At 30.4% G+C, this 20563-nt stretch overlaps 2 protein-coding genes across 3 annotated transcripts; one reads left to right on the top strand and one right to left on the bottom strand.

Annotated features, from left to right (window-relative positions):
• Positions 1–257: 257 nt before the first annotated feature.
• Positions 258–2726, top strand: LOC111680529 (aladin). Its single transcript, XM_023442188.2, has 6 exons — positions 258–503; positions 564–907; positions 974–1100; positions 1445–1596; positions 1657–2030; positions 2296–2726. The coding sequence occupies exons 1-6, from the start codon at positions 387–389 to the stop codon at positions 2631–2633; spliced, it is 1452 nt and encodes a 483-aa protein (XP_023297956.2). The 5' UTR covers positions 258–386; the 3' UTR covers positions 2634–2726.
• Positions 2727–3163: 437 nt separating this feature from the next.
• LOC111680528 (maestro heat-like repeat-containing protein family member 1) lies at positions 3164–19815 on the bottom strand. 2 transcript variants are annotated; one of them, XM_023442187.2, is made up of 12 exons: positions 18908–19815; positions 9716–9893; positions 9285–9646; positions 6453–9222; positions 6244–6382; positions 6040–6164; positions 5769–5973; positions 5042–5700; positions 4662–4974; positions 4461–4595; positions 4304–4406; positions 3164–3323 (listed from the first exon to the last, which is right to left on the bottom strand). In XM_023442187.2, exons 1-12 carry the CDS (start codon positions 18990–18992, stop codon positions 3181–3183), a joined length of 5217 nt encoding a protein of 1738 aa, XP_023297955.2. In that variant the 5' UTR covers positions 18993–19815; the 3' UTR covers positions 3164–3180. The 2 variants fall into 2 exon arrangements, with proteins under 2 accessions (XP_023297955.2, XP_023297954.2); XM_023442186.2 differs by lacking the exon at positions 18908–19815 and adding an exon at positions 11606–11869.
• Between the last annotated feature and the right edge of the window lie 748 nt (positions 19816–20563).

Genomic DNA, 20563 nt, shown 5'->3' with positions numbered 1-20563 from the left:
ACACATATTTGTAAACAAAAATAACTCACCACACCAAAAAAAATGTTTATTTTGATAAAACAGCTGTTACGGTTTGTTTTTCGTCGGGTTGTTTTATTTATGTGCATTGTTTTATTTATGTGCATCTTTTTTCGACAAAAAGTCGGAGTCGACTTTTTGATTTGTGGCCATATCGCTTTAGGGTTTGCTGTTTTATTAACGGGTATATAGAAAGTATTTAAAATATACTACTATTTTTTACAACTAAGTGCAAGCCGTCAAATTTTATGTTTACCGGCATTTTTCTTCACAATTTTTTGCTAACCTACGGAATTGATTAAAAGTTTATTATTTTTAGGCTTGTTAAACCATTAAGAATTAATTATATATATAATAAAAATAAAAAAATGGTTTCACTACAAGATATGACCACATTACACTCACCCGGTACGCAGCCATTGTGTGAAAAAACTGGACGTCTGTGCGTTTTGCCACAACGTGAAATACAAGGAAATTCCTATGTGGTAATTTTATTTGGATATTAATTTTTAAAAATAAGATTTTTATCTACAAACATGGTTTAGCTCGAGTATTATCCCGAAATAAACTTAAGTTGTGATGCCTTTAATAGCACGTCCATCGCTGGTTCTTCTTTGTCTAATAAATGTATTGATTCTTGGCGCAATGTCATGGTGCCTGTCAATGAAGGAGTTTTGAAGCGGATAATACGTACTTTTTTCGAAAGTGGTTTCACTGAGGCCCTTAATGAAGCCCGAGATAATCAAACGGCGAATTGTAATCCTATGATTTCTTCAACAGCTGAATTTACTTTTCGTGCTATAGATTTTCTAAAGCGCTTAAAATCTAGAGTATTTCCTCATATGAAAGAACAAGGTATCGCTAGCATAGCCAAACATTCGGAAACTAGGTAATGTTTATAAATTCTTAGTAACTGTTTTTTTAAGTAAGTTTATTTAATTTGTTTTTTTTTCAGAGATTGGATAAGATCGTATGTTAGATGCATTGTCTGGCATCCAAATTGTTTTAAAATAGCTGTTGCTGGTCTAGATGATATTGTTCGTATTTATACAGATGAACCGGCTATTGTGCCAGTATTAAAGGTAAGTGATTTTCTACGTTTTTTAGGAAATTGTTTTTAATTTTATATAAATTTTATTTAATTTTTTACATATATTCCAATGAACAAATAAAAAAATACAAATATTAACAATTAAAAGTATTAGATAGAGGATATTTTTTTTAGATATAATTGACCAGATTTTAAGCAATTGTAGTAAATGTTCATATAGTTTAAGATTATTTCTGTATTTGGTAATTATTTTCCTATTCAGAAGCTTAATTTTAGTAGAGTTTCTCAAATCTTGTTTTCTTTAACAATACTTTGTATATAAGTATATATTAGCATTTATTGAAAAATAATTCCCTTAATCCAAATTCATCACAGAGTGCTTCACAAAAATGGATAACATCGATGGCTTGGCGTCCCTACAGTTCTGGAGAATTAGCTGTAGGTTGTCAACGTGGTATTTGTCTCTGGACCATGGATAATAATATGAATATTACCCGGTCTACTTCACAGGCGGTGTTTTTAAAAAAGTATGTAATTCATGAAAACAAATTGCAAATATTGTTATTAAACTTTCACTTTCTCTTAAGTCCCAATCATTGTCCCATAACTTCAGTACAATGGAATTCGGATGGTACACTTTTGGCTTCGGCATCTATTGGCGATACAGATGTTCTTATATGGAATGTTGATAAAATGCAAAATACCGCTCTAAAGAGAGTAGGACCACCTTGTTCGCTTTTAAAATGGTCACCCGATGGTTCCTGTTTATTTTCCTCAACTGTGGGAAATGTATTTCGTGTTTGGTCTTGTGACAAAAAGTGGCAACCAGAAAGATGGACCATAAACACAGGTACCATACAGTCGGCCTGTTGGTCACCCTGTGGTGGTTTTCTATTGTTTGTTACTTCCGAGGAGCCTATCTTATATCGTTTGCAATTTTTCGAAGAGCAATTATTTCAAAGTAAGTCTCGTTGTGTTTCTTTTTTTTTAAGTTAAGGCAGTAGAAATTTTGTTTTTACTAGTTTTAAATTATAACTAGTCGAATAATTTCTTTGGAATTTCTATAAAAAGAAAACTGCCTATAATAAATATAAAGTATAACAGGGCAAGCCACAGGTGAATATTAGCTGGAATACCGCTAATATTTGTATAATGCTGCCTACATTTCTTCTTCTAAATAAAATCAATACTTTTAGAGTTTGTTTCACTTAAAATTTTCCTTACAGCTGGTTCTGCTCCCAAACAGGCTTTACCGGTGGCTGATTTAAGCAAAATAACGGTAGGTGAACGAGAAGTTGGTGGTCAACCTCAGTCTGTGGCCTGGGATCCAAATGGTCTTTATTTGGCCATTACCTTCAAAGATTCACCCTGTATTGCCATATTCTCTACGTGTATACAAAAATTCAATTTGAGCATGTCACCCTCTTGTTTTCTAACTGGCATTGGTAATGAGTATCCTTCGTTTATTTGTTTCCAAAGTAAAAATCGCAAAAATGCTGATTCTGTTTTAACCATAGGCTGGTCCAGTGGCCGCATACAATATTTCCCTTTTGTTAATATGTAATAATCATCGAACATTAAACTTACTGTAAGAAATAGTGATAAATACTTTGTAATTCGAAAATAAAATTTTTGTTTTTTATATATTTATAACAAATATGTATTTTTATTTATTTGAAACAATAATAACATCTTTTTTTAAGTTTTATAAATATTTGATATTTAAGCAAAGTTAATAAAGTTGAGGGAGATAAAGGGGCACTGTGTGGTTTTTGTTTACGCTTTCAAATATTTGAAAAAAAAAATCACAAATTACATTTGTTTAAAATGTTTTTAAGTAAGAATTTTTAAATAAATAATATTAAATAGTATAATAATGTGTATATAGTTTACTAATTAAGTGCTTAACATAAAATACAATAAAGTTAACACAAAAATAATTGAGGAGAAAAACGGTAACATCACATAGATAACCACATCATTTTTGAAATTCATTGCAATTTTATTTTTCTTAGTCTATATTCATTCAATTTTGGCATATCTCTAGTCCATTAAATAACAATACGGAAAACACTTTTTTATGTTTTTTTTTTATTTTCTTTGTCTTCACTTTAAATATCTCCAAAGAAATAACCTAAAGCTGTAGCCGCTTTAACACGCACAAAATGATTTTCATCCTTAAGCAATACGGCAATTTTATTGCCCACAGCTTCGGTTTGTGTATTACGTTCAGTTAGGAAGTTATTTAGAATGCCTGTAAATAAAAATTTAAATTTTTTTTAGTGAAACTTTAAATTTTTAGTTAAATTTTGAATTTGAAGTCAATTTTCAATTTTTTTAATAAAAAAGTATTCGAATTTCATTTTAAAATTTCAAGCGCAAGTGAAAACGTTTTTACGCGCGATTTTAAATATAAAACCATCAACAAATTCCGTGGCCTCTTCGCCACTTAGCCAAAATGGTGGTCAGCAGTGGCAAATGATCAAGGGCCTGTTCAATTAGTATACTGGAAACCGCTTCCATTATCTGTTTTTGGTATTTCAGTGGAGAAGGCATTTCCATTTTTTCGAACGCTAATATGGATTTTAATGTAAGCTATGAAAAGTGAAAATATTATGGTATTGTATTTAATTAATCAACCCCCCATTTGTCTCTAAATGTTCACATGAATGTCAAAGTTTTTCATGTAAAATTTAAAGATTCTAGTTCTATAGTATCACAGATATACAATTTTTTCTATTTCATTCATAAGGGGGTTCCAAGCCACCCCCTGATGAAAGACCGATTTTACCCCAAAATGTTCAGATGAATATGAAAGTCCATAATTTTAAGAATCTAGTTCTATTAGTTTCCAAAATGTTTACAGGTATGTTGAAGTTCTTCATGCAAAATTTGAAGATTTCAACTCTAATAGTTTCCAAGATAAACGAAGTTTTGTATTTAATTAAAATGGGAGGTGCCACGCCCCCTGCTGCTAGTGCACCCACTTTTTATCCTAAATAATCATATTGAAACTTAAGTGAGGACTCTAACTGCTATATATTTCTGAGATATACTGATTTAATATTTTCCTTATATGGAAGGTGCCACGCCCACTATAGACATTCCAGGCGGCCATAGACTTATATATATATATATATATATAAGAGATAACAAAAAAGTATTTGATTTGAATTTAAGAGATTTGAATATTTAAAAGTCATAGTTTAGTATATTGGTAATTACCACACTTACCAATAACAATAGCAGCACTTCCTCGAACTTCTGGCCATTGGCTGCGTAATTTAGGTATGCAAGAATCTATGAAATCTTGAATGTGGTCGGTTAATTCCATGGCCTACAAAAAACAAAATTTAGTAAAATTAAACAAAAAAATTTTTGCAAAACTTACAATAACTTTAACAAAATCCACTATAAAATTATTGTAATTCAATTGACCATGATCCAATAAATGACGCTGAGCCATTTCATTGATTTTAAGAGAGTGTAATAAACTGCAAACTTTACGTAAAGTGCCTTTGCAAGCCTGTTTAAAGAAAAATAACATTAAATATATAAAAAGAATAAAAATTAAATTAAAATGACTAAATACCCGTATAATAGTGGCTTCTCCTTCACTAAGATGCAACAGCAAAGGAAATAGATTAGCAATTAATTGTTCACGCAATGCTTCATTAGAGGAATTAGGTGAAACGGTGCCATCATTCATAGACATTTTCGATTGACACAAATCACCAAAAAGTATAATGGCGGCTTCACGTATTTCCAAAGAATAACTGCCAAAGAAAGGTCGAATACGTATGGCCAAAGAAACATGAAAAGATTCAACGCGATCACTGGGTAAATTTTGTAAAATACGCGATAAACCACGCATACTTTCCAACGGTATATTTATTAAGCAATCACTACAATATAGAACAAATAAAAATAAATAGTCTACATAAATTGTTTTAAAAAATGTTAACTACACACCAAACCGTATCATCAATACCCTTGAGCAAAGCAGTAATAGCAGTTTCATCATATTTCTCTATATCCTCTTCCGTCAAGAGACCCACATAACCCATACCCTGAATACTTAAGCCACGAACAACTGCATTAGGATCACTTAAAGCCGAAGTCAAATGATTCATTATTATTGAAGACACCTCACCACATGGTGTGAGAGGAACGAGACGAGAAAATAAACCCACTGCTGCTACACGCTGACCATCATAGGGGGATGCAACATATTTACTTAATGTATTTACAACATGTTTCATTTGATTGGAATTGATATCGATTTGATTCGATAGGCCTATTGCCATGGGTGTTAGTAGTTCAATGAAATTTTTGAGATCTGTGCTAGAGGCTAAATGAGTGTGTACAGTAAGTACGGTAGAAATTTGTTCCATTTCCAAGCTGTCCAAAAATTGTTGGAATGTTTCCAAAATAATTTGACAAGGATTTAATTTGACCGTTTCCTTATTCGGTACAAAACCAAATTTTGTTTTAGTCACTGTTGTAGAGGTGGAGCCCATAGTAGGTGAATTGCTACGAATGCCCGTATTCATGGGAGCAGCCAAATTTGTATATGAAGCCAAAGAAGTTAATAGCATGGTAAATAGTTCCGGAAATTTCAATTTCAATTGCTAGATTAAGAGTTAATAATATGAAATATACATATATAATTAAGTTAAAAAGGAAATCATAAACTAACCTCTTTTATATCCTTGCAGGGCATCATTTTATGTAAAGCACAAAATATTGCAAACGGTTGTACACTGGCAATTTTTTGTCTATCCACACAGGGTTCATTTGGTTCAAATAAACATGAGGAGGAGAGTATTTGTAGAAAGTGTTCAAGTAAAATACCAGTTAAATCACTATCTGTGCATATCAAGTGCCAATACTCTACAATATTTCTGTAATAATTTCATATTTAAATTGTGTTTCTTGTTTTGGTTAATATCTTTGAAATTTCCACTTACTCTTCGAAAGGTAATTGCTGTGCTAGCATTTCACATGATACCAACTTGGGGTGATGTTTAGTCAATGCTACCAATGCTTTAAGTACCCCGGATTTAGCACGATTTACGTCGCAGCCATGAATAGCCTAGAAGTTAATTATTCGCATTATTGATTTGTAAATGCGAAAATTGTTCATAGACTTAACAAATTCCTTCTCTACTTACCGCTAAACTGTCCTTGACAAAATCTGGTATGGCATGAAACAACTCGGAACCCTTTTGTTGAATGAAAAATTTCAAAACCACTGAAGCCCCTATAGCTGAACTCTGTTCAGGATCTTTTAGACTATGTAAAAGGGTTTTGCTAAAGGAAGAAAGAAATAAACATTTAAAATAAAACATTTAACAAATAACTTCAAAAAAAAACTGCCTACCAGAATTGCAAATACTGAAAATTCGATATACGTAAAGCAATAATTTTTGCAATCTCGCCAGCAAGATTATAAATTTGTTTCGGGTCATCGGTAATAATTTGTTCTTTAACTACTTCGATTTCTTTGATCCAATCAGTCGTACTATCCGCAATAGTTAGGGTTTCATAAATGCAAGCAATTTCCAAAGTTTTTTGTAAAATATCTACCGATACTTGACGCACTGTACCATTCGAGTCAATGCAACGAGGAACAATTTTACCCAACATTTGTCCCGTTTGATTAAATTTCGAGGGTGCCTCACAGCCAATCTTCATGGACTTGATGTAGACATCCAAGGTATTATTGTAGACATGACTGGCACAGATGCGTACCTCTGAGTTTTTATCTCTTATCCAGGTCTCAAGTATTGAAATGATCAAGTCTAGCGTAGAAGGTGAAGGATCCTGTTCAATTATAACTTTCACTAGTTGATTAAGTTCGGGCAGCGATTCATTTAGATATTTGGCTAGAAAACTATTGCGTTCATCTTCCTCCTGGGATTCGAATTTCATTTTTAAATTTTGAGCGCAAGAGAAAAAGTTTTTACAGGCAATTTCAAATATAACACCGCCATCAACAGATTCCGTAGCCTCCTCGCCACCTATGCGTATAAAGTCAGTGCCCAATTTCAAAATGGTGGGCAGTAGTGGCAAATCATCAAAGGGCTGTTCGATGGGTATGCTGAAAACTGCTTCCATTATCTGTTTGCGATATTTCAGCGGAGAAGGCATTTTCTCTTTAGTATTTATCATTTGATTGCAAATACTCAACAATGTCTTCAATATAGCCGACATAACACATTGATCCTTAGTATTGGTTAGTTGTAGTATCAAAAAATTCAAAATAGTATCATCTAAATTAGCCAAAGATTGTAAAGGATCGGCTTCATCCATTATATGACCGAAAGCTTTAATTACCAATAGATTAGTTTTAAAATTTTCCAATTCCTTGTGTGTATCTTTAATAAAATGTAAATTGGAGAAAAATCCAGTCGAATGTTTGCGTCCACCAATGTGGGCCAATTCAGCCAGTTTCTTTATAACAATACTAAGATGTTTACGTGATATATAGCCCAAAGCCAAAGCACAAGGTACAATCTTATCTTCATATTCTGCATGTTTTGTATGTTTATCTAGTTTTTCTTGTCTTGCCGAGTTTATAATCAAATCGATTTTAGCACTGACCACTGGATTATCATTCACGTAAGCTAAAGTCAAGGCAATGGCTTTAATCAACATTCCTCTTTCAACATTTAGTGTGGGTATGACGAATTCATTGTGTGGCAAAACCATGGGATAAATAATCATTTGTTCAGCCATTTTATTGGCCAATCTTTCGGAAAAATGTTCATCATGTTTACTGAGCAATTCATTTGTTTCCGTTATAAACAAAGTCAATTTATTAAAATACAAACTTTCCTTATTGATGTTTAGCAACAAATCTGAAATACTTTTCTCCCACAATTTAGCTAGTTCTGGATTTAAATGTGGATAGTAGTACTTAAGGAACGTTAGAATATTTGTGGCCCTTTTAATGCAATGATAATTGCCCAATAAAGCTAAACATCTGGCAAATATTGTTTCCGCTGAGGGCACTACTATTTTACCACTCTTAGCAAAATTAGGAGCCAGTGATTTGACTGCACTCTCCTCTATACCCACAGCACCTTCTCTTTTATCTGATTCGTCTTCTTCGGGAGCCACTTCAAATTCTATATTGGGTGATTTTGCAAAGAGACTAGCCAAGCATTTAGCCAGGTTAGAGCATATATCAGTATAGTCCAACAAAACAAAATAGTTTAACAGTTCTCTTTTTAACAATTCATCCATAGTGCCCACCGTGGAAGCCAACATAAATAAGGAATTCTCACAAGAAAGTACAAAATTAGCATGCTCCTCCAGGGAACCATATTCCTGATTGACTTTGGTAAATTTACAACTATAGCGCACTATAAACCATACAAATTCCTTTTCCTTAACTAGAGATTTTTGAGCTAAAGCCACTATACACTTCAATAAAGTCATTTTCATTTTAATACTCTTCTCACTGGTAATCATTTGCTTTAAACATTCCATAAAGGATTGTAATTTATTTTCAATATTGACCGTAGAAGTATTAAGCAGGTGAGTCAATATCAATAAACTTTTAATGCGTTCTCTTTCGCTATTGTTTCTTAAATGCATTAGTAAAGTATCCATTATTTTGGTGGCATATACTCCTGAAAGTAAATGGAAACATCTTAACACTTCATAGTGCCCCTTAACAGTCTGGGGCTTTTCATAATCCGGATAGACGCAAACTAAATCGAAAAGATTTGATATCAATTGTTCAGCCACTAAATCCAACACAGAGGGTTGCAGTGAAATATTCGTTTTTAAAACCGCCGACAAAAATTGTGTTACCGAATTTCTTTCTATCGAACGGCGATATAAACCCAATATTTGTGGTATAAGTCGAGGAGTACGATCTTGTATTTTATCGGCTGGCAATAGGGGGAACATTGAGGAAAGTGCTTGTAAAATTTCCACACAAACTTTTGGTTCTCGCGACTGCAACCATTGATTGAAGAGAACATCGTAGGCTACCGAAATTTCGGTTGAACAATTTAATAAGGCTTCTACTTCAGCGGCAGTAGGTGATATAACTTCATTATTTTCATCTTTTGTAGGTGAGGCTAAGTCAGCATTAGCAGTTGAATGTTCCAGCAAAGCTTCACTAAACCGACCAATAGCTAAAAAGTAATAAACAAAACTTGGTCAATATGAATTAAATTTATACAATTTACTAAATTACCATAAGCATGTGCCTGTTTTATATGATCCGGTTTTATGCCATTCATACTGGGTAGTGTCGATGAAAGAATAGGTTTAATAAAGGGCACAACACCGGGTATATTTGTAGAGGCCAGGGTTCCCAGACACTGCATCACCATAAAATGTGCTATAGCACCCTCTTTCGTATGAGCCATTAAGGCTTCCATAACCATCTTACAATCATCACCACGACCTATAGCCACCAAAATTGATAGGGCATGATTTTGTATATTCGGAACATGTTCAGTAGAACGTGTCAATTCTTCTAAGGCCAAAGTAATGAGTTTTTTGTGAGCCTCTGAGGGTATTAATGCCTCTGATTCCACGACTTTTTCGATGGCTCTGTAATAAAAGAAATTATAGTATTTGCGTTTGCGCATAAAAAAATCTTATTTGGCTGTCTAAACTCACTTTAAAATAATTGTAATAGTTTGTTCAGCCATTTTGGGATGTTTCTCTTTGTATTCTATTAGAATGTCTGTAGCTCTTAGGGGATGTGTTTCGAATATTTTCACCAAAGCCGATTGTATGGCCATGCGTACAGTTTCATCTTTATCCGATAAGCCATCGAATAAATTGTGTAAAACTCCTGTAAAGAAAGAATTAAGATTTTATTAAACTAGTTATAATTGTATTATAGAAAAGGACGCTATCTGAGAGTATATCACTATATCTATGAGTATATTAAAGCTTTAATCACTAGTGATTTCAATCTTTATTTTTTTTTATTTACATTATTTTCTAATTTTGATCTGCTCTAACTTTAGGTCTTATTTGAGGAGTAAAAATACTTATATATTTAAGGTTGAGAAGAATCTATGTGTTAAAAATTTGTGAAGGTAAGTCTTTTTATCTTAGAATATTAGATTTTAATTGCATATTCTGTATTAATATTAATACACCAAAGAAGAGTGAATGCCCCTATTATTTTTTGTATTGATTTAAATCTATGTATTTGTAATAAAATATTAAAAACTCTGGTTGCTGAGTTACAAATAATAGCCTTATCAAATAAAATAAATTGATCTTTACATTATTTTTAATTTCACAATGTTGTGAATTGTTTTTGTTTTAGCAGTTCCAAACATAATTTCAAGCAGGCATGGAAAATGTAACACTTTATTACTTTTGATATCAAAAATACCGCAGTATTTTCAATAGACCTGTCTATAAAATAGTCAATAATATAGTCTAGTCTATAGTCTAGTCTACAGTATAGTCTATAGTCTAGTAAATAATCTAGTCTATAGTCTAGTCTATATTCTTGTCTATAGTCTAGTCTATAGTCTAGTCTATAGTCTTGTCTATAGTCTAGTCTATAGTCTTGTCTATAGTCTAGTCTATAGTCTTGTCTATAGTCTAGTCTATAGTCTAGTCTATAGTCTAGTCTATAGTCTAGTCTATAGTCTAGTCTATAGTCTAGTCTATAGTCTAGTCTATAGTCTAGTCTATAGTCTAGTCTATAGTCTAGTCTATAGTCTTGTCTATAGTCTAGTCTATAGTCTAGTCTATAGTCTTGTCTATAGTCTAGTCTATAGTCTAGTCTATAGTATAGTCTATAGTCGAATCTATACTCTAGACTATAGTCTAGTCTATAGTCTAGTCTATAGTCTAGACTATACTCTAGACTATAGTCTAGTCTATAGTCTAGTCTATAGTCTAGACTATAGTCTAGTCTATAGTCTAGTCTATAGTCTAGACTATGGTCTAGTCTATAGTCTAGTCTATAGTCTAGTCTATAGTCTAGTCTATAGTCTAGTCTAGTCTATAGTCTAGTCTATAGTCTAGTCTATAGTCTAGTCTATAGTCTAGTCTATAGTCTAGTCTATAGTCTAGACTATAGTATAGTCTATAGTCTAGACTGTAGTATAGTCTATAGTCTAGTCTATAGTCTAATCTATTGTCTAGTCTATTGTCTAGTCTATTGTCTAGTCTAAATATATAAATTATTCAAAATCTAAATTTTCCATACCTGACTAAAATATCGTAAAATTAATGTTGACTACCTCGCTAAGGAAACCCTAGTAATACATATTTTAAACATAAATGTCATACGCTTTGTTTGGTTGAGTGGTTTGTTTATCACAAAAACAACAACAACAAGTGTGTTATTGTTTTTAACCTAAATTTTACATTGATTTTGAAATTTCCAACAACAACTATGTTAGAAACCGTACACTAAGAGGTGCTGCATACCATTAAATTCCTATCAATTTAATTCAATATATTAAAAGTAATGAGGAAAATTTTAAAAAGCTTTTGTAGATTTATAATTTAATTGTAACAAAATGTTTTGTTTACCTTTAAAATGCCATTGCACAAAAGTTCTTTTAGAGCACTGCATTGAACACTTTTTATTTTTTGTTATATTATTATTATTATTATTATTATTATGAAATACTTTCTTAATTGAATCCAACAACATATTCAGCTTAAATTTTATTTTAATAGTTTCTTCTTTTAACGTGGAAAAAAGAAATTTTTCAAACAAGTTTAACGTTTAAGAGGCACGCAATTGAATTTTCATTTTTTTAATTATTTTTAACAATATAACTACATATAATTTTATTTAAATGTGCAACTGCTGTTAAAGAAGTCTGTACAATTAGTGTGCATATTGCTATAGTTTTGTTAAAAAAATAGATTATAATAGTACTTTACCGTACGTACGACAGTTCAACGTATGCGGTATAGGGTTTCTAAGGTAAACACTACTAAAATATATTCAAAATAAAATAATTTTAGAATAGATATAGAATTCTGATCTGGTGATATACATATTTTCCTCAGTATTTGAAAAGTCTTATCTAAATATCTATAAAGAAAAAACTTAATATTTCCATACAAAACATTTAGCAGAAAATAACAACAACCAAAAACCCTAATAGACTAGTCTATAGTAAATCGTATTGAATGAGTCATTGCTTATTTGCAATTTTTTTTCTTTTTTTGTTGATTATTTGTTTATTTATTTTTTTATTTTATTTATGCGAGTTATTGTTATGATTTTTGTCGTCTTTTTTTGTTGGAATATAATATTACTGATTGAAAAATACGAGTATGTATATTCTATTAAGTACTCAGTGCATATTATTTTTGATACTTTGCAATAATAATGAAATTACATTGTTTATTATTAAATTAAAATGATAACTGTAACATATTTCATCTCAAATAACGTGAAAATTTTAAGGTTTAATTAAAAATTTTAGTAAAAAAATTATTGCAATTATTGACAACAATTTATTAAATTTATTTACCAATGAAATATTTTACATTTCTATTTTCTTTTTTAACGTTTGTCGGAACATTTTATAATTAAATTTCTAATCTTATAATTATCCAAGCAAAAGTTGTATATTAGAGTGTCCCGAGGAACAGCCTTATTAAGAATTTCATGTAGGAATACCACTCAACGCGTATTAATGTATTGAATACGAGAAAAAAATTTATGTTTTTTAAATGGGTCTCAAAATTTAGGTATTCCTCCAAAAAAGTGGTCCACGGACACCCTATTGTATATATGTATATAAATTTTATCTAGAGTTTTTTTTTAATTTTTATTATTTTACTTTTATTGCAAATAATTTAAAATACTTGGACATTTTTAGGAATGATTTAAATACTTTTCTGAGAAGAAAAATTAATTAAATTACAAATTAAACTTAAATTCTTTCTTCAGTTCAAAAATGTAACAAATATAGTTTGTTGAATGGGACACATATACGGACAAAACAAAAAATGGCATTCCGCCGGCCGAAATCAAATGATTCGATGACAATTTTTAAAATTTCGTAATGTGGAAATAAAACTCATGGGGCTTTGTATTAAATTTAATCTTAGCAAACGTAATTGCCCATAAAAAAACCTTTAAAATTATATCGAAATTTTGCGATAGGATCTTTAGTTTAGGAGTAATCTTTAATACAATATTTTGAACTATAAGATATCGGGAGCATTCTGAAAACTGTTTTAAACAATTATTCAAACAAACGAACATTGTTAAGTCAACTTTCAGATAGTCACCCCCATTCTACATTTCAATTCGAATCAAATCTTTCAACTTTTGGCAACTTCGGTATTGTACATTTTAATTCGAAACTTTGTCACTAAAATAACAAATTACAAAAACGTAGTTACGATCGCAATGCAGAATAAACAAAATCGCAAAGATTTAAAATAAAATTGAAATATTTCTTACGATTTGTTTTTTGAATACCAGTTTTTGTTCGTTGCAGAATAGGAGTGAGTGATAGTCAGTTCCAATTTAAAATCATAACTTCAGGTGTTTTTTAGTACTTCCATAAGGTAAATTCTACATCGTTTTCGTTTCTTTGGAAGTTCTTTTTTGCTGAGTTATATTGTTAAAAATTACGAAGATGTATTACATAAAACCTACATTAATTTGTTATAGTAACTAATTATATATTTAAACATTTTTAATTCGACGTATTTGAACAACTATTAGCAAAACCAGTATTTTTTTTAATAAATTTTCTGTTTTCTTTATCTTCTTAACAATAATTATCATGAACATGAATCATTTTATAATTTTATATTCACTCTAGTCCTTTAAGGATTAATTTTAATGGTTATAGATGTTAAAACATAAAAAATACATTAAAATACAAATACATAATATCCCAGCAAAAAAAAATTGCATTGATGCAAAGTGAATTTAAGTTTCATGGCTTTTTTAATAACAGTGCCAATCTAACTCATTCTAAATGTCTTCCTTAAATCTACTTCTTCCGAAGTTAAAAAATGTCTTCAAAACTTCAAAAATAAATGCAGATTGTTAACTTAATTAAAAGAGATTTGTGTAGCATTAGACATAATTTTGATTATTAATATTATTTTATATATATTTTCTATATTTATTATAATAATTTTCTTAAAACTATTAAAAATATCTTTGGAAAATACATGCTAAACAAATAGCTTGAACCAATGAAATAGTTTTCGAATCCTCGATTTTGCATTGGTTCAAATATTCAAAATTCTCGCATAAACACATGATCTCCAATGGCACGCTAATGTTAAAATCATACATGTCTCACCTAAATCGAACCACTTCGTCATCACTTGGAAAATTTACATTTTAAAATACCTAATATGTTGTAAATTTTTATTTCTATTTATTATGAGAAGATAAGAAGGATGTTACAAAAATACAGCTTTTACCTATTCCGAAAAAGTACCAAAGACTTGTACGCTTATTTTTAAAATGTATAAAAGCCTTGATACACGGTTGTCAGATCTTACAACGTTGTCAATAAAATGTCTAACAATCAACTGAACTTACAATTTTTTATTTGCAACGTTGTCAGAAGAAGCATTACTGACAATATTGAAAGACAAAATTTGTAAGTTTACACTGTTATTAGACATTTTCTGCACATTTTACTGCCAACATTGTAAGATCTAACAACCGTGTATACATAGCATAACGATAAGTATACATTTTTTGATGAACCTTTTGTGCCGATGTTTGTAACATACAAAAATATTGGTCCAATACCCACCTTAAAGTATACCGATCGATTCAGAATCATTTTCTGAGTCGATTAAGACATGTCCGTCCGTCCGTCTGGCTGTCCATGTAAACCTTGTGCGCTAGGTACAGGCCTCAATTTTCAAGATAATTTGATGAAATTTGGACCAAGCATGTTTTTTGGCACAGGGACGAAGCCTATTGAAAATGGTTGAAATCGGTGCATTATTTCACCTAGCCCCCATACAACCGTACCTCCCGATTTGAACTTTTTATGCCATAATTACGTCAAATATTCTATTATCTCTCTAAAAATTGGCATAAATAAGTTTTACATAAGTATAAATGACACTGCAGATTTTCGTAAGGATCGGCCTATATTTGACCCTAGCCCCCATACAAACCCCCCTTCAAAAAATGACTTAAACGTCTAAAATTGACTTGTAACCATTTGTATCGCAATGAAACTCAACAAAACTAACTGTTATTTAAAAATATATCCTTTTCCCAAATTTACCGAGGATCGGCCTAATTTGACCTATATAAAGCCTCATTTAGAAATTTTAGTTTTTTTATCAATAAATTGCTTAAATATTTTGGAAAAATATTCAACATAAAAGTTTCTTTATAAAAAGTAAAAATTTTAAAAATATACTCATGGTGTAGGGTATTATATGGTCGGCCATAATTTTAATGAGTATTTTAATCATTATTTACAGTTCTCCAACTAATTAAATACTATGAAAATTTCCTAAAGATATTTAACATTTCTTATTTAAGAACCCTTTTCAAAAAAAGCCAGACAAAGGACTAACAAAAAAAAAAAAATAATAAAATTCAAAGCAGAAGACTATTTATTAAATATGTATTAAACTACCACAACAAAATGTTGTAACATGTAGGAGATGGTAGCTGTCATGGCAGTTTATATACATAAGTACATAGTTATTTGTTGCTTGATAGGTTAGGTCTATTGTTACGCTTACATAAAATATCCTTTATAGATGGTTTGTTTGTAACTTTAACGACAATATGACGCCATTAAAATGTAATGATTTGATTAAAGCACGCAACTATAATTTCTTTGAAAATAAAAACAAAACGCAACAGGTTGAAAAGAAACACTTTTTCTATACTACGTATGTATTATGTATTTAAAAAAATCAATAATAGCTATTATGCACTTTATACTTCAATTCATGTAGACATGATAAACAACTGTTTTATTAAAAAAAAAATATATATACAAGTCTGCTTTTTTTAATATTACAAATAAAAATGGTTGTGAAACGAGGCAATAGCTTTACTTTAAACATGAATCAGTTGTGAAAAGTACCTTTAAAAACAAAAGTAGTTGCATTTAAAAGTATGACTTGAGACATAATAGCGGAAATCATTCTTTGTAATATATATTTTTGATAGTAACAAACCTACTATTTTCAGCAAATACTTTTCTTTATATCAAAACTTTTATTTCTGATTGGGGATTTTTTATTAAAGTAATTTAAATATACATATAATTCTTAAAGAAGGCTTGTCCTGAACTTAGCTACTGACAGATTGATAACGTGCTACCGGAAAACAATCTTGGAAACAAGCTATATCCTAAAGTATTTCGTTTCTATTTTGCTAGTCTATCAGTTAAAGATCCTTGAATTTGTTGGCAGATCGATAACATGCTAGCGGAGAACAATGTTCTAGTGTAATCAGTCTAAGTTACATGGGTTCCATTCCCACTAAAGATTATTTTCGCTACAACAAGCGTTTAGTCAACGCCACTCTGTCTAGCATTATTGTAAAATCTTAATGAAATTGTAAAACTTTAATAAAATTAAATGTCTTTTTTTTGACATTTTTATTGCCTGTTATTATAAAGAACATCCTTCAACATCATTTCAACAATCTTTCATGTTACCTTTTGAAAATACATAAAAAAGTATTTATCATATACATTCATAAACATGTTTTCAATATACCAATCAAAATATTTTCATCAACATTTGACGTATTAACGTGGAATGTCATTGCCTACATCTACCTACATACATATGTACATACATATGTATATATAGTTAGTTAGTTTGAATGGAGGATGTATGTGACATCAACACAATAGGACCTGTCTTACGTTTCCTTATCAGTGCCTCAGGTGGAAATCGAAACCACAAACTCCAGTCTAACAGTCTAGAACACTAACCACACGGTACGTTTTATATATCTATAAAGAGGTTCTTTCATTAAGAAGTCTGCATTTTATTTTTGACATACATATGTATGTATTATTACCTTTCATCAATGGGATTGAAAAATAGAAAAATAAAAGGCAAAAACAATGTACATACCTATCTCAGAAAAGAAATTGATATAAATTACACATGTAATTGACAGCTTTGGTAAAACAATAGTATAATGACCAGGGAAACTAAATATGTATAGGTATGATCTTAAAATTTATAAAAAACTTGTAGATACGATGTATTTATTTTTAACAATTAATTTAGCTTAAGTTCAATTTCGATTCGAGTTTTTGTACCCTACACCACTTTAGTGGGGAGGGTATATTGGATTTGTGCTGATGTCTGTAACACACAATCGACTCTAGAATCATTTTCTGAGTCGATTTACAGGTCGCAATTTTGAAGAAATTTGGAACATGATCTTCTATTGCCCCATGGAGGAAGCCTATTGAAAATAGTTAAGATCAGTATATTATTTCACCTAGCCCCCATGCAACTGAACCGCCGATTAGGGCTTGTAAAACTTGTAATCAAACTAATTTGGCACCTGATCTTTATGCTTTTAAGTTCATAATTATGTTTAATATGCTGTATATCTCGACCAAAAGCTGCAAAACCACATTCTATGCTAGTCTTGATGACCCTCATGAACTTTATAATTATAGGGCCACATTTGACTCTAGCCTGTATAAAATGACCCCTTTAAAATTTGTTCAACAATAAATGGTTTAAGTATATCTGAGGCAAGGTACAATTCAACTTAATTCACATTGTACTTTTTGTAACAGGTGTAGAGTATAATATGCCTCGTCCGACTATAATTTCTTGTTATACCCTACACCACTATAGTGGGGAGGGTATTATAAATTTGTGCTGATGTTTGTAACATACAAAAATATTGGTCTAATACCCACCTTAAAGTATACCGATCGATTCAGAATCATTTTTTGAGTCGATTAAGACATGTCCGTCCGTCTGTCCGGCTAGCTGGCTGGCTGTCCATGTAAACCTTGTGCGCAAGGTACAGGATAATTTGATGAAATTTGGACCAAGCATGTTTTTTGGCACAGGGACGAAGCCTATTGAAAATGGTTGAAATCGGTCCATTATTTCACCTAGCCCCCATACAACCGTACCTCCCGTACGGTTGTATGGGGGCTAATTACGTCAAATATTCTGCTATCTCTTTAAAAATTGGCACAAATAAGTTTTATATAAGTATAAATGACACTGCAGATTTTCGTAAGGATCGGCCTATATTTGACCCTAGCCCCCATACAAACCCCCCTTCAAAAAATGACTTAAACGTCTAAAATTGACTTGTAACCATTTGTATCGCAAAGAAACTCAACAAAACTAACTGTTATTTAGAAATATATCCTTTTCCCAAATTATTTATTTATTTTATTTATTTATTTTATTTATTCAAAAACAACCGAGGATCGGCCCATATTTGACCTATATAAAGCCTCATTTAGAAATTTTAGTTTTTTATCAATAAATTGCTTAAATATTTTGGAATTATTGGTAATATTCAACATAAAACTTTCTTTATAAAAAGTAAAAATTTTACTCATGGTGTAGGGTATTATATGGTCGGCCATGCCCGACTATACTTTCTACTTGTTTTTATTTGTAAATAGACTAATAATATGATCGTTTTAAAATTGTATAACTGTCTTCAAATATTGCAATCAATTTGCTACTACCTCGTCAATTTTAAATATTTAATGTAATTTTATAAAAATAAAAATTATTTAAATTTATAACGATTTACTTTATACCTATAGTATAAAATATTTTGGCAATGCTAGTTTTTGTAAAACTGATGGTCAATGTTAAAAATATGTGTATGAAAAAAAGTTCAATTACCTTCTAAAATTGAAGGCTTATCTAGTGTTGAGGTGCCACCTGCACCAACACTGCCGCCTCCCCCTCCTTTATTTGGATGATCCATACGTTTGGTAGAGGAGCGTGTTCTCTTCCACTTCTCCAGTTTTAAAACAAAATACCTTTAAACACTGTATTACTTTTTTTTAATTTGTGGGTATTTTTTATAGGCGTTAACTTAATTTCGCAATTTTGCTTTTTGTATTGAAATAAATTATCACTTTTTTTCTTTGTCAATGAATTAATTGTACTATACTAACGTTTTATACAAGTCACCACGTAATGCTTTTCTTTTTTGTTTTGAATTTTTAACTTAGTTTCTTATCACGGCTGCAGAAGTTGCTGTTTAATATTTATAACATTATAGTTATATTTTTAAACCTGGCTAAAAATAATTACTTTATTTTTTAGTTTAGATTTTTTTTGTATTTTAATTTTTCTTTAATACCCGTTTTATTTACAACATACACTCACTAAACAAAGTTCTCTAATCAACTGGTTTTATTTTTGTGTTAAAAAAGGAAACGACAAAGAGAGGCTACCAAAGAGATGATATTGTAAGACCAGCTGATTATTGTTTACTATTCAGCTTAATGTCAAACTTCCTATAAAAAAAATATTTCTTTCAAACATGTATTATTTATACTGTCAAACTCTGTACATGAAATGTTTTAAAGAAAAACATCGTCCCTTTCTGCTGACACCTTATAAATAAACCTTGGCTCCAACTTAACAATGACTAAACGACAACAAAAGGGGAGTATTATTTTGTCATAGTGAATTATATATATTTTGATACGTAGTTTTACTTTTTGTCTTGTAATTGTATTAATTTATTAAACTTTAGTTTTTACACTTTAAGTTAACATTTTAAGCCCTTTTTTTAATATAACAAATTAATTGCATTTTAATAACAAATTAATTTAACAATTTTTTTATACAATGCACTTTGCAAAAAATTACAACAAATTACGCCGAAGAGAAATGTAAAATTCTTATTTGACAGCGGTGCGGCTAAATTAGCTATTTTTTAGCAAAGTAAGAAGTCTAGCGATTTCAAGTAAGTTAACTATACTATAGTGGCGCTAATTGCAAATTTATGATAGGTATATAATCGAAAAAAATTAATATATAATAGTTCTCCAGTTTTTAACAGGGTTATTAAGTTTATTTTTTAATTATACACTTTAAAATTTAGCAAGAAATATTTAAATTCATTGTGTTTTATACAAGATGATAATAAATATTCCAAAAAATTTTCTCGATGTGACAAATACTGAAACGGGGTACTGTATTCTTAGACAAAAATATAATCTTTTTGTGATTTCTTCCATATTATTACAAAGAAAAGGCATTTAACTTTTAAACCAAAAGAGAGCGAGAAGTTTTCAAAAAAATAAAACAAATCGCCACCATTAACAACACTGTTTGGTAATACAGTTTTCAGCTAATTTACACAGTTTTATCACACGGTACTTAGTAAATGTCAAAAGACGGCACAATCTTCGGCCAGGCAGTGAATTGTTTAAATCAATTTAGAATTTATTACAAAATAATAAATAATTGATAACTAAATAAATTAATTGATAACTAATAAAACTATTTATTATTTATATTATATATTTATATCGAATGCAA

Source organism: Lucilia cuprina, chromosome 3 (assembly GCF_022045245.1).
Source record: "Lucilia cuprina isolate Lc7/37 chromosome 3, ASM2204524v1, whole genome shotgun sequence".
Taxonomy (NCBI): Eukaryota; Metazoa; Arthropoda; class Insecta; order Diptera; family Calliphoridae; genus Lucilia; species Lucilia cuprina.
This window is presented reverse-complemented; position numbering and strand designations above follow the sequence as displayed.

Bases quoted from the DNA above. Each gene is read 5' to 3' on its own strand.
- LOC111680528 (XM_023442186.2), bottom strand. From the start codon at position 11,729: ATGTTGTTGGATTCAATTAAGAAAGTATTTCATAATAATAATAATAAT. The intron at 9,647-9,715 runs GTGAGTTTAGAC...CTTTTATTACAG, and splicing joins ACTATTACAATTATTTTAAA to AGCCATCGAAAAAGTCGTGG. The intron at 4,407-4,460 runs GTAAGTTTTGCA...TGTTTTTTGTAG, and splicing joins TGGATTTTGTTAAAGTTATT to GCCATGGAATTAACCGACCA.
- LOC111680529 (XM_023442188.2), top strand. From the start codon at position 387: ATGGTTTCACTACAAGATATGACCACATTACACTCACCCGGTACGCAG. The intron at 1,597-1,656 runs GTATGTAATTCA...CTTTCTCTTAAG, and splicing joins CAGGCGGTGTTTTTAAAAAA to TCCCAATCATTGTCCCATAA. The intron at 2,031-2,295 runs GTAAGTCTCGTT...TTTTCCTTACAG, and splicing joins CGAAGAGCAATTATTTCAAA to CTGGTTCTGCTCCCAAACAG.